General features: G+C 43.8%; 2 protein-coding genes across 4 annotated transcripts; both read right to left on the reverse strand.

The window, feature by feature from the left end:
* Positions 1-713: 713 nt before the first annotated feature.
* LOC115182325 (keratinocyte-associated protein 2) lies at positions 714-5,293 on the reverse strand. Its single transcript, XM_029743940.1, has 5 exons — positions 5,158-5,293; positions 4,482-4,636; positions 3,677-3,740; positions 3,444-3,510; positions 714-1,300 (listed from the first exon to the last, which is right to left on the reverse strand). The coding sequence occupies exons 1-5, from the start codon at positions 5,159-5,161 to the stop codon at positions 1,180-1,182; spliced, it is 411 nt and encodes a 136-aa protein (XP_029599800.1). The 5' UTR covers positions 5,162-5,293; the 3' UTR covers positions 714-1,179.
* Positions 5,294-5,405: 112 nt separating this feature from the next.
* tmem107 (transmembrane protein 107) lies at positions 5,406-8,218 on the reverse strand. Of its 3 annotated transcripts, XM_029743937.1 has the most exons (7): positions 7,965-8,218; positions 7,576-7,701; positions 7,289-7,356; positions 7,061-7,161; positions 6,505-6,601; positions 6,327-6,370; positions 5,406-6,185 (listed from the first exon to the last, which is right to left on the reverse strand). In XM_029743937.1, the coding sequence occupies exons 2-7, from the start codon at positions 7,660-7,662 to the stop codon at positions 6,133-6,135; spliced, it is 450 nt and encodes a 149-aa protein (XP_029599797.1). In that variant the 5' UTR covers positions 7,663-7,701; positions 7,965-8,218; the 3' UTR covers positions 5,406-6,132. The 3 variants fall into 3 exon arrangements, with proteins under 3 accessions (XP_029599797.1, XP_029599799.1, XP_029599798.1); XM_029743939.1 differs by lacking the exon at positions 6,327-6,370 and having other exon boundaries at positions 7,965-8,216; XM_029743938.1 differs by lacking the exon at positions 6,505-6,601 and having other exon boundaries at positions 6,327-6,423; positions 7,965-8,213.
* Positions 8,219-13,408: the final 5,190 nt, after the last annotated feature.

A 13,408-nucleotide genomic window follows, 5' to 3' on the forward strand; every position in this document is an offset into this window, starting at 1 on the left:
TTGGACACCTACTCATTCCAGGGTTTTCCTTTATTTTTACTATTTTCTACATTGTAGAATAATAGTGAAGACATCAAAACTATGAAATAACACATATGGAGTCATGTACTAACCAAAAATTGTGTGCAAAGCTGTCATCAAGGCTAAGGGTGGCTACTTTGAATAATCTAAAATATATTCTGATTTGTTTAACACTTCTTTGATTACTACATGATTCCATGTGTTATTTCATAGTTTTGATGTCATCACTATTATTGTAGAAAATAGTACAAATAAAGAAAAACCCTTGAATTAGTAGGTGTGTCCAAACTTTAGACTGGTACTGTATATATATATATATTTGGATAAATCTTGTTAGGAGTAGAACGGTTCGGTCAGAGTTCATAATATAACAGTTATTTGGACTAATATGATTTTTTTGTCCTACATTCCACCTTGATCATCAGATCTTCAGCAGACCCATTTCCAAAAACTAAGTTGTTTGTACTTTCAAATAATATTCCTTCCATCAAAAATCCAGTGTACACTGGTGTGCTACAACTTTTAGTTAAAGCATCTTAGTACATGGTTGCTCTTTAAAAAGGATGTCAGATGTGTGTGTACCTGGAGCATCTATAAGGGGAACTTTTCCCATAGCAGCACTGAAGCGGCAGTGCTTACCTTGACTTGTCTGTTTCAAGTAGCTTAAACCAAGAAAAATCTAGAGACAGATACTATTTTCAATGAGTTTTAATTACAAATTCATTAACAACAACAAAGTTTTCATACCATAACAAAAAGGACGTCAATCAAAAATATGGATCTGTAGACAAGCAGTTTGAAACAAGTGCTGAGTACATGGGGATGATGTTGGGAATGTAGAGACATGATTCTGGCTAGATCCCAAACTGCTTCCTTTCCTCCACCCCAGGCCTCATGACTGCTGAGAACAGTGTATGGATGGGCTGGGTAGGTCTCGGGCTATCTATACTGCTGAGAGATGTCCAGTCCTTGGAGATCAGTGATTATAGAGTTAAGAAGTCAAGGAAAATATGTAAGAATGCTGGTTGGCACGACCTACAAAAAGGAAACTGGGGTACGCTGTCATTGGCTAAGCTACACCATTTCTCCCTTGCCTGGTTAGCCGTTGTAGTGGATGCTGATTGGATGACGGTATGAAAGTTTGATCTAAGTAGTGACTTAGTTCTTTTTCTTGCCCTTGCTGGCAGCCTTGGCTGGCATTACCGTGGGAACGGCTGCCTGGTACAGAGCAGCAGACACTTTGTTGATGTAGTAGAGGGCGAACAGAGAGAATATCAGACTGGAGAGAGAGAGAACAAAATGAAACAGTCAGCACAGCAACAGCACAATATGGTTTGAAAAGAAAAAAAAACTTCACCCCAAGTTCATTGATAGTAGTACTGTTACTATCATCACTATTCCTTTTTTCCTATAAGATTTTATTTTATCAACAATACAAAACATACACAAACAAACGACGACATCATACAAACATCAACTACATCACTCCTGCCCAGACCCACCAGCCCTCACCCCTACATCACTCCTGCCCAGACCCACCAGCCCTCACCCCTACATCACTCCTGCCCAGACCCACCAGCCCTCACCCCTACATCACTCCTGCCCAGACCCACCAGCCCTCACCCCTACATCACTCCTGCCCAGACCCACCAGCCCTCACCCCTACATCACTCCTGCCCAGACCCACCAGCCCTCACCCCTACATCACTCCTGCCCAGACCCACCAGCCCTCACCCCTACATCACTCCTGCCCAGACCCACCAGCCCTCACCCCTACATCACTCCTGCCCAGACCCACCAGCCCTCACCCCTACATCACTCCTGCCCAGACCCACCAGCCCTCACCCCTACATCACTCCTGCCCAGACCCACCAGCCCTCACCCCTACATCACTCCTGCCCAGACCCACCAGCCCTCACCCCTACATCACTCCTGCCCAGACCCACCAGCCCTCACCCCTACATCACTCCTGCCCAGACCCACCAGCCCTCACCCCTACATCCCTCCTGCCCAGACCCACCAGCCCTCACCCCTACATCACTCCTGCCCAGACCCACCAGCCCTCACCCCTACATCACTCCTGCCCAGACCCACCAGCCCTCACCCCTACATCACTCCTGCCCAGACCCACCAGCCCTCACCCCTACATCACTCCTGCCCAGACCCACCAGCCCTCACCCCTACATCACTCCTGCCCAGACCCACCAGCCCTCACCCCTACATCACTCCTGCCCAGACCCACCAGCCCTCACCCCTACATCACTCCTGCCCAGACCCACCAGCCCTCACCCCTACATCACTCCTGCCCAGACCCACCAGCCCTCACCCCTACATCACTCCTGCCCAGACCCACCAGCCCTCACCCTACATCACTCCTGCCCAGACCCACCAGCCCTCACCCCTACATCACTCCTGCCCAGACCCACCAGCCCTCACCCCTACATCACTCCTGCCCAGACCCACCAGCCCTCACCCCTACATCACTCCTGCCCAGACCCACCAGCCCTCACCCCTACATCACTCCTGCCCAGACCCACCAGCCCTCACCCCTACATCACTCCTGCCCAGACCCACCAGCCCTCACCCCTACATCACTCCTGCCCAGACCCACCAGCCCTCACCCCTACATCACTCCTGCCCAGACCCACCAGCCCTCACCCCTACATCACTCCTGCCCAGACCCACCAGCCCTCACCCCTACATCACTCCTGCCCAGACCCACTAATCTCCAGAGCCTGTATCACTTTCCGCCACATGGCCTCAAACGGCACAAATTTGTTTCTCTGTCACCTGCGCACTTTCAATTTTTAGATAGTAAAGCATTTGACCTTTCCATTGCGTGAACGGCGGATGATTGGTTGATTTCCAGTTGAAGTATATGTTTTTTAAGATGATTGATGAGAAAAGTGCTGTCCTACCCATTGGGTATCTCACTGCACCCTCATATGCCATGTCTTTAAATATGCAGACGGACTAATTAAAAGCTCATTTACATTGTAATACTTCTGAGCCGTCTTTCCAACTCCACCCATAACTTTTGGATTTTATAACATTTCCAGAAGGTCATGAATTATTGAGTCATTAGTAGTTTTACACTTTAAACATCTCTGCTGTTGTCCTGTAGAATTTGTGAATTTTGTCGCTTGTATAATAAATTCAATACATGAGTTTATACTGGATTAAGCATACATTTTTGTTAACTGTAATGTCATTAGTTATGTTCCAACATTACTTCCATCTTGTGCCAATATCAGTTATTTTTAAATCTTGGTTCCAATCATTTCCATTTTTTTCTAAGAGATTGTCAGTTGGATAGGCTCTGTTATTCCATAAATCCTTAATTTCATCACTTAGTTCAGATGTCAAGAGAGTTTCTGTGTTTGGTGCGCCTGGGTTTGTCAGTAGTCTGAGTTCATACTTACCATGTGGTGACACACACACGGTGCACCAGCCCAGAGGCAAACAGAGAGAGGCACAGGCACACCAGGACTGGTGGAGAGGAGAGAAATGAACACACGTTAAAACAGGACCGAGTGCGTGCTGAGCCGCTATACTATTCAGATGCACCCATACATGACAAGAGGCTCAGTGAATGTGTGTGAAACACAGGAAATAGATTCTATGCATCACTCTGTAGTTGTGAAGACAGACTTACTCTCTGGGAAGATCTTGACCTGGAATCCCTTGCCGAAGATGAGGTTTTCCAGGTTATTGAAGGCCTGGTTGGAGAAAGGGTTAAGGAGAGAAACACACAGTGGGAGAGAAGAGACACCTAATGTGGTGGCTTTATTAGACCTTTAGACATTCAGTGATCCTTACTGTATTTATTCATCCCCATACTGTATTTATTTATCCCCATACTGTATTTATTCATCCCCATACTGTATTTATTCATCTCCATACTGTATTTATTTATCTTGCTCCTTTGCACCCCAGTATCTCTACTTGCACATTCATCTTCTGCACATCAATCACTCCAGTGTTTAATTGCTATATTGTAATTACTTCGCCACCATGGCCTATTTATTGCCTTACCTCCCTTATCTTACCTCATTTGCACACACTGTATATAGACTTTTTTTCCTACAGTATTATTGACTGTACGTTTGTTTATTCCATGTGTAACTCTGTTGTTGTATGTCGAACTGCTTTGCTTTATCTTGGCCAGGTCGCAGTTGTAAATGAGAACTTGTTCTCAACTAGCCTACTTGGTTAAATAAATGTGAAATAAAAAAAATAAAAATCCTGCCACCATGACTCACAGTGCTGCATGTGGACTATAGAACCAACCAACTGACTGTCTGCTTCCATCACTTGGGAACACAGAACATAAACAAAGACTTTAGCTGTCTGGCTTTACAAACAGCTTACTCTGACAAGTTTACAACCCTAAGCCTATCTGAGATCTACCTAGACTGCATTGTATGCAGTGCTGCTATGTTGTGGTGTAAGGAGGATACAGTGAGGGAGCAGATGAAGAGGACAGAGCCCAGGAAGCCTCCCAGGATGGTGAGCAACTCTGTAGAGCCCAGCTGTCTGCTGAACATCTGCATCCCAGCAAACACCAACACAGAGAACAGACTGGACAGAACCAGGGACGTGCCTGTGTTCACCGCTGGAGGGAGGGGAGAGGCAGATTACAGTTTGTGACAGTAGTAGAACAATCATCTAAGGGGCTGCAGCTGGACTGAAGATGCCAGATTCTAACAGAATAATAATATCAACAATTGGGTTTATATTTCATCTTTGAGTGACATAAACATAAAATAACTAGCCTATACGAAACATTTCACTGCATTCTAACAGCAATCTTTACGCCACGTCAGTGTACACTCTTGAAAGATTCCGTGTGGAAACACCCTCTCTCGAATACTGAAAATACATAGCGAGGTAGCTACAAGAAAACTTTATCATACATTTTCACAACACAGCCTACCTACCGTTAAACTGAAGAAATATATATTGTTGGCAAGTGTATTCTGCACAAAATAGCCTACGTAACTAACAAAGTTAGCAATGAATGGCAAACCAACCGTTACACAGCTAGCTAGATACCTTTACGTTTTCTATCCCTCAATACTTATTTTCAACGCACAAACATTGATCAAAATTAAACAGTAGCCTTGCAGAACTTACCCATCTTTTGATATTTAATCAATAATTACGTTTCTGACACAAAAGATCATGCGTTTTCGATATCCTTTCAAAACACAGGTAGCTCCAGGAACAAGCTCCGTTTCTGCTACCCGGAACCGGAGAGAGGTGGCACACGTAGGAGTCGCATGTGAAGTGCCAATCAGATTCTGGCTACGCAAAACGTGCGTCAACACTGACACACCCACTGCACACATTTTTCAAGGGGGGTTTATGAAATAAATACGAGATTACACAGGTAAAATACTTTAATCATAAAAAAAGAATAACACTGACATATAGGGGTGTAGCTACCATCAGATATCACCACACTTTAGATTAATTTAAAAAGCATCTTAAAAGGAAGGAATGGTTTACAAGTGACTCCAATGAAATGCAAAACAAACTGGGATAGCTACAGCTTGATAAAACATGTTTTTTTAGGTAAACGTTTTAAAAAGGTGGTACTAAAATCCTATGGTACACAGGACCATTTAGCATGGTGAAGAGAAAAATGGTTACTTGTGTCTATACATTCAGCGTAGCAATTAGGTTCACTACGCTGGAGTTTTTAGAAATCGTCCTCTCTGCCTTGGTACATAAAGTAGCTCTGTTTCCATCTACAAACGTCCACAGTCCACAAAACCGTTGAATCCTGAAACACAGACCACAGCTTAAAATAAATAAATTGATGGATAGATAGAGAAAGGTTGTGTCAAAAGTCAGATTCGACCCTATGCTGTCACCGTATCGGATGCTGCAGCTTAGACCACCCACATCTTAACCAGCTCCTCTGTCTTTGTCACTACGATCACCATCCAACATCACTAACATCCGCTATGTCTCCTTGACACTGTTGAACAGTCACAATGTGTCACACACTTGGACAGGTGTGTACAAGTGCTGGGAAGGATGGACACTACATTCCAGACCGAACATCGATGTGAAACACTGCTCTCGGTTATAGTGGCTTCTTCTTCAGTCCGAACACTGCGATGAAGAGTAGGATTTCCACAAACGCAGGGAGAACACTACAGGAGATAGAGAGGATGGCAGCATTATAAGCAAAGTATCAACCTGCACGATGCAAAAATGACCCAAATAACTCCAGGACACACACACGATGTCTGTCTGTCTGTCTGTCTGTCTGTCTGTCTGTCTCACACACAAACCTGCAGAAGGCAAAAATAACCCAGTATGTCCAACACTCCCATCTCTGGAAGACAAAGAAAGACAGGGAGATGGATGCACTGCAGTGGACAGCCAACGCTGGAGACGTCAGTCAGGGAAACAAAACCTCTGAGAATCACACACACACACACACACACACACACACACACACACACTGACCTGCAGAAAGCAAGGATCCACCAGTATATTTCACATGCCCATTGTTCAAACAGAAAGAACAGCAGAGCCACAGAGGCACTGGCATGGGCTGCAGTCGCTAGTGTGTGGATGGAGAGATGGATGAATGGATGGTGTATGGGGAGGGAGTCCTGAGTCAGGGAATCTTAACCAAACCAATAAAAAGATTACTTCCTCAACCTTATATCCGTGTCCATATTAACGTCCCCTTGCTGATCTGAAAGAAGGGTATAACTTCCTGCATATTGCTTACATCTATCGATTCCCTCCCATGTTCTTCACTATTCCTGGAGACACACTGTGTGCAGGCTTTCATTCTTGCCCAGCACCAACACTCAGCTACTCAACAAAACATCAAGACCTTGAGTAGCCTACTTGTTGATGTGACTGGCCACGCAAAATTAGTACTGAGCAAGAACGAAAGCAAACTGTAGTTCTCCAGGACTAGGACTGGTGACCACTGCTGTACTATGCATTATATGTACTTTGGTAATGTACAGGGTTTTGTGGAAGAGTTTTGAGAACATGTAAAGGATACAGAGGAGGCCCTGGGTGCAGTTGAACATAGACACACCAGAGAAGAAGCCAGCCAGCTCTATAGCAAACAGACCCATGGTGACTGACAACGCTACCACCAACCTAGAAGAGAGAGACAGAGAAAGATAGAGTGTGTAAGACAAGTGATTTATCAAAACCTATAGCAATTATTTTTGGATAGACTGTGTGTGCAGAGTTAGGAGTCTTGTCCTGGGTGAAAGATGCTTACTTGGTGTCCTCCTTGTCGTATTGGTCCTGTGTGAAATCCAAAGGCAGGCAAGCTTCAACATTGTTCTCCTGTTGGACAATGAGTATGATTATTTAAGAGATAGATCTACACAGTGTCACTAGATTCAAAGCACGGTTCAAACACCATATATTATAGAAGAGCATGTTGATGATGTCGTGAACAACAACTGGTGTCTTCTAGATGCCAGATACAGACATGAGACATGTCACACACAGAGGATATGGTTTGTCCAGAACCTTGCCAGTACTCAGAACTCGTGAACATACCCGTGACCAGAAAATGGTGATGACGATGACGAGGTGAGCAGTGAGAGTCAGGAATCGAGCCGGGACCAGGCTGCTGAATGCAGACATTGCTCCAGCAAAGATGTGTCTGTATGGCTACTATGGTACCTAGAATAAAGAGGCGGAATAGGCATACGTTGACAAGTAACGTTAATGTTAATATTGCCAATAGAAACAACAAAATCCGTGTGTTGACTTGAGCCTGCTACAATGCAATACAATATTGGCTGTAAATGTTAGCTAGTTAGCTAGACTACTAACGTTAACATTCATTTGAGTAGTCTTAACGTTAACAGCACGTTATATACAAATTGTAGACTAAGTAACGTTACTATTAGCAATTATATAAGCTAAATTATCCGCACACTTACCTTGATAGTGCTAACTTAGCTAGCTAATGTACCCAATACAGGACATACGACGTTGTTCAACTCGTTAGTCAATATTTGTAGCCAAAAATTAGCCACATTTGATGATTTATTTACCATTAATTGAAACAACTGTGTCTAGGACTAGAAACAACAGACGCTTCAGCTGCAGGCATGGTTTAGCTCGTTGCTACAACAATTTAAATCTGGGGTGCGTTCAAGAACGTAGAGTTTCGTTAACGATTTATGACGGAAACAGATGAGGAACACTTCTTCGTGAACGCATCATTTTAGTAGCGTTTTATAATCTCACGTCGCCATCTAGTGGCAAGAATAAAATCACATTTTATTGGTCACACACATATTTAGCAGATGTTATTGCGGGTGTAGCGAAATGCTTGTGTTCCTAGCTCCAACAGTGCAGTAGTTTCTAACAATTCACAACAATACAGACAAATCTAAAAGTAAAATAATTCAATTAAGAATTATATAAATATTAGGATGAGCAATGTCGGAGTGACATTGACTAAAATACAGTAGAATAGAGTACAGTATATGAAATGAGTAAAGCAGTATGTAAACATTATTAAAGTGAAACAATTGTCATGTAGGTAGGGTCATATGCAATGTATGCATTAATATCGGTGTTTTGTTTTCACCAGACATGATAGGCAGTGGCAGTAAAATAATGTAATTCATTTTTGTGACAATTACTTTTTAAACCAAATCTGCCCAAAATATTCAGAATGATTACGCGTATAGGCCTACACAGTGAGAAACACACACACACACACACACACACACACACACACACACACACACACACACACACACACACACACACACACACACACACACACACACACACACACACACACACACAGTAGCGGATTTAGGTATAGGCGACATGGGCATCTTGCCGGGGGCGGCACGGGGTGCCCGCACCAAAAAATTTGGAATGGTGGCATTTCCGCGATCAGTTTTCTATCGCTCATTTGCACGTCACGTCAATGATATCATATCACCGTGTGGGACTGTGGGTCAATTAACCTTGTCGGAGTGTGTGCCCTGATTCTAGTTTGTGAGCTAGGCAGGCTACTGCCTGGGAAGGTCTCCCACTCAGAAGTATGAGATGGGGAGGGGGGCGGGGGTAGGATGACCTCAGGTCTTCCCAACGGAAGCCGGAAGTAGGGGGAGCGGGGGTAGGATGACCTCAGGTCTCCCCACTGGAAGCCGGAGGTAGGGGGAGCGGGGTTAGGATGACCTCAGGTCTCCCCACTGGAAGCCGGAGGTAGGAGGAGCGGGGGTAGGATGACCTCAGGTCTCCCCACTGTAAGACAGAGGTAGGGGGAGCGGGGGTAGGATGACCTCAGGTCTCCCCACTGGAAGCCGGAGGTAGGGGGAGCGGGGGTAGGATGACCTCAGGTCTCCCCACTGTAAGACAGAGGTAGGGGGAGCGGGGGTAGGATGACCTCAGGTCTCCCCACTGGAAGACAGAGGTAGGGGGAGCGGGGGGATCTATGAAATAGCGCACCTCTAACTTTGTACAGTACAAATGCAATTAGTAAAATCAGTCACACTACGAAATGCTACCAAATAAACCACAATTCATTCATAACACTGAATAATATATAGTTTCACAGACATATTGTTGCATTTTTTCTGGTGTGTGCGAAATCGTTAAGAATAAAATAAAACCAGTCTGCACACCACCAAGGTGAATTGGTTTATTCTTGACTCTTGGTTGACAGTGTTGGGGGATGGGTAATGTATTGTGCTGCAAGCCCAGCTTCAGACGCAATCGTTAGGCAAGTGTTTCAGTGTAGGAAAGGATGAAACAGCGTCTGTGCCACCAGTAAGTACAGATAGTAACGTTAGTATAAATCCCTTCGCACGGTCCCCGCAGCCGGACAACTTTCTCTTGGCTTCTGGAGGGAAATGCTGCAGGAATGCTCAAATCGGTGTCGCTCATTCAGCCGACAGAAACTTTCAACCAGTTCTCCCCATTAAGCAGCGAGTCGGAGTCTGAGGCCGAGCCCTCTCTGGTCTCTACTCCTCCTGTTACGGGGTCTGAGACGCCGAAGTTGAAATAAATAAATAAATAAATTATGCATAATACTAAAATAAAGTTGAAATAAATTATGCATAATACTAAAATGTCAGATTATATCTTGTATTTTTCATTGTAAGCTCATTTACTTGTGAGGCTGCCAGCCAAATAGCGTTGCACTTCTGTTGTCACCTGATGAAAATGATGCTATTGTCTGCATACAAATCATTAAAATCCAGACAGAAAATATTTACACAAGAAGCAACCTAATATCTGTAACGCCCTGGCCATAGAGAGGGGTTTTTGTTCTTTATTTTGGTTAGGCCAGGGTGTTACATTGGGTGGGCGTTCTATGTTCATTTTCTAGGTTTTTTGTATTTCTTTGTTTTGGGCCGTGTGTGGCTCCCAATCAGGCACAGCTGAAGTTCGTTGTTGCTGATTGGGAGTCACACATAAGGAGCATGTTTTTCCTTTGGGTTTTGTGGGTAATTGTTTCTGTTGAGTGTTTTGCACCTGACAGGACTGGTTGGCTGTCAGTTGTCTAGTGTTGTCTAGTGTTGTCTAGTGTTGTCTAGTGTTGTCTAGTGTTGTCTAGTGTTGTCTAGTGTTGTCTAGTGTTGTCTAGTGTTGTCTAGTGTTGTCTAGTGTTGTCTAGTGTTGTCTAGTGTAGTGTTCTTTATTAAATTAAAATCATGATGAACACTAACTCCGCTGCGCCTTTGTCTACTCTCTCTCCCGACAGCCGTTACAATATCACACAGTCAACCATTTAGTAAGTTCACCATTCTGCCATTCTCACTGTTAAACATCGCAGTGTTCAACACAGCTAAATGTATTATTATCGTCTCTTAAACAACCACTACACAGGGTCATTCCATACTTTGAATCAGGTAGCATTTGTGTTAAAGGTGACCCATTTTTCCCGTGTCCAAGGGCATTGAAATATTTGATATTGATTTATACACTTTGTTCTGTTGGAATTTAGAATTCCCAAATCAAAGCTTTTGATTAATATTGTGTACCGTATCTCTGGTTAATAACTGATGGGACAGAACCTACAACTGGAATCCTTTGCTTAAAAAAAATCTAAAAATTTATGTTTTTGTAAATAATGTGATTTTTATGTTATGTTTTATGTTCAATGTTATCCTTTATTTAAATTAAGACAAAAAATGTAACAAAAAATAATATTGTATTTTGATATGATTTGTCATTAGCTCTGACAAATTGAAAACCCTAGTCATTGGCGACTCCATTACCCGCAGTATTAGACTTAAAACGAATCATCCAGCGATCATACACTGTTTACCAGGGGGCAGGGCTACCGACGTTAAGGCTAATTTAAAGACGGTGCTGGCTAAAGCTAAAACTGACGAGTGTAGAGAGTATAGAGATATTGTTATCCACGTCGGCACCAACGATGTTAGGATGAAACAGTCAGAGGTCACCAAGCGCAACATAGCTTCAGCGTGTAAATCAGCTAGAAAGATGTGTCGGCATCGAGTAATTGTCTCTGGCCCCCTCCCAGTTAGGGGGAGTGATGAGCTCTACAGCAGAGTCTCACAACTCAATTGCTGGTTGAAAACTGTTTTCTGCCCCTCCCAAAAGATAGAATTTGTAGATAATTGGCCCTGTTTCTGGGACTCACCCACAAACAGGACCAAGCCTGGCCTGTTGAGGAGTGACGGACTCCATCCTAGCTGGAGGGATGCTCTCATCTTATCTACGAACATAGACAGGGCTCTAACTCCTCTAGCTCCACAATGAAATAGGGTGCAGGCCAGGCAGCAGGCTGTTAGCCAGCCTGCCAGCTTAGTGGAGTCTGCCACTAGCACAGTCAGTGTAGTCAGCTCAGCTATCCTCATTGAGACCGTGTCTCTGCCTCGACCTAGGTTGGGCAAAACTAAACATGGCGGTGTTCGCCTTAGCAATCACACTAGAATAAAGACCTCCTCCATTCCTGCCATTATTGAAAGAGATCGTGATACCTCACATCTCAAAATAGGGCTACTTAATATTAGATCCCTAACTTCCAAGGCAGTTATAGTCAATCACTGATCATAATCTTGATGTGATTGGCCTGACTGAAACATGTCTTAAGCCTGATGAATTTACTGTGTTAAATGAGGCCTCACCTCCTGGTTACACTAGTGACCATATCCCCCGCGCATCCCGCAAAGGCGGAGGTGTTGCTAACATTTACGATAGCAAATTTCAATTTACAAAAAAAAAAAGTTTTCATCTTTTGAGCTTCTAGTCATGAAATCTATGCAGCCTACTCAATCACTTTTTATAGCTACTTTTTACAGGCCTCCTGGGCCATATACAGCGTTCCTCACTGAGTTCCCTGAATTCCTATTGGACCTTGTAGTCATAGCAGATAATAATTGATGACTTTAATATTCACATGGAAAAGTCCACAGACCCACTCCAAAAGGCTTTCGGAGCCATCATCAACTCAGTGGGTTTTGTCCAACATGTCTCCGGACCTACTCACTGCCACAGTCATACTCTGGAACTAGTTTTGTCCCATGGAATAAATGTTGTGAATCTTAATGTTTTTCTTCATAATCCTGGACTATCGGACCACCATTTTATTACGTTTGCAATCGCAACAAATAATCTGCTCAGACCCCAACCAAGAAGCATCAAAAGTTGTGCTATAAATTCTCAGACAACCCAAAGATTCCTTGATGCCCTTCCAGACTCCCTCTGCCTACCCAAGGACATCAGAGGACAAAAATCAGTTAACCACCTAACTGAGGAACTCAATTTAACCTTGCGCAATACCCTAGATGCAGTTGCACCCCTAAAAACTAAAAACATTTGTCATAAGAAACTAGCTCCCTGGTATACAGAAAATACCCGAGCTCTGAAGCAAGCTTCCAGAAAATTGGAACGGAAATGGCGCCACACCAAACTGGAAGTCTTCCGACTAGCTTGGAAAGACAGTACCGTGCAGTATTGAGGAGCCTTCACTGCTGCTCGATCATCCTATTTTTCCAACCTATTTGAGGAAAACAAGAACAATCCGAATTTTCTTTTTGATACTGTCGCAAAGATAACTAAAAAGCAGCATTCCCCAAGAGAGGATGGCTTTCACTTCAGCAGTAATAAATTCATGAACTTCTTTAAGGAAAAGATCATGATCATTAGAAAGCAAATTACGGACTCCTCTTTAAATCTGCGTATTCCTCCAAAGCTCAGTTGTCCTGAGTCTGCACAACTCTGCCAGGACCTAGGATTAAGGGAGACACTCAAGTGTTTTAGTACTATATCTCTTGACACAATGATGAAAATAATCATGGCCTCTAAACCTTCAAGCTGCATATTGGACCCTATTCCAAGTAAACTACTGAAAGAGCTGCTTCCTGTGCTTGGCCCTCCTATGTTGAAC

This window comes from Salmo trutta, unplaced genomic scaffold (assembly GCF_901001165.1).
Source record: "Salmo trutta unplaced genomic scaffold, fSalTru1.1, whole genome shotgun sequence".
NCBI lineage: Eukaryota > Metazoa > Chordata > Actinopteri > Salmoniformes > Salmonidae > Salmo > Salmo trutta.

Bases quoted from the DNA above. Each gene is read 5' to 3' on its own strand.
- tmem107 (XM_029743937.1), bottom strand. From the start codon at position 7,662: ATGTCTGCATTCAGCAGCCTGGTCCCGGCTCGATTCCTGACTCTCACT. The intron at 6,602-7,060 runs GTATCCTTTACA...TCCACACACTAG, and splicing joins CTGCACCCAGGGCCTCCTCT to CGACTGCAGCCCATGCCAGT. The intron at 6,371-6,504 runs GTCAGTGTGTGT...TTTGTCTTCCAG, and splicing joins TGGATCCTTGCTTTCTGCAG to AGATGGGAGTGTTGGACATA.
- LOC115182325 (XM_029743940.1), bottom strand. The intron at 3,511-3,676 runs GTAAGTCTGTCT...CCTCTCCACCAG, and splicing joins GGTCAAGATCTTCCCAGAGA to TCCTGGTGTGCCTGTGCCTC. The intron at 1,301-3,443 runs GTAAGTATGAAC...CTCTCTCTCCAG, and splicing joins CGTGTGTGTGTCACCACATG to TCTGATATTCTCTCTGTTCG.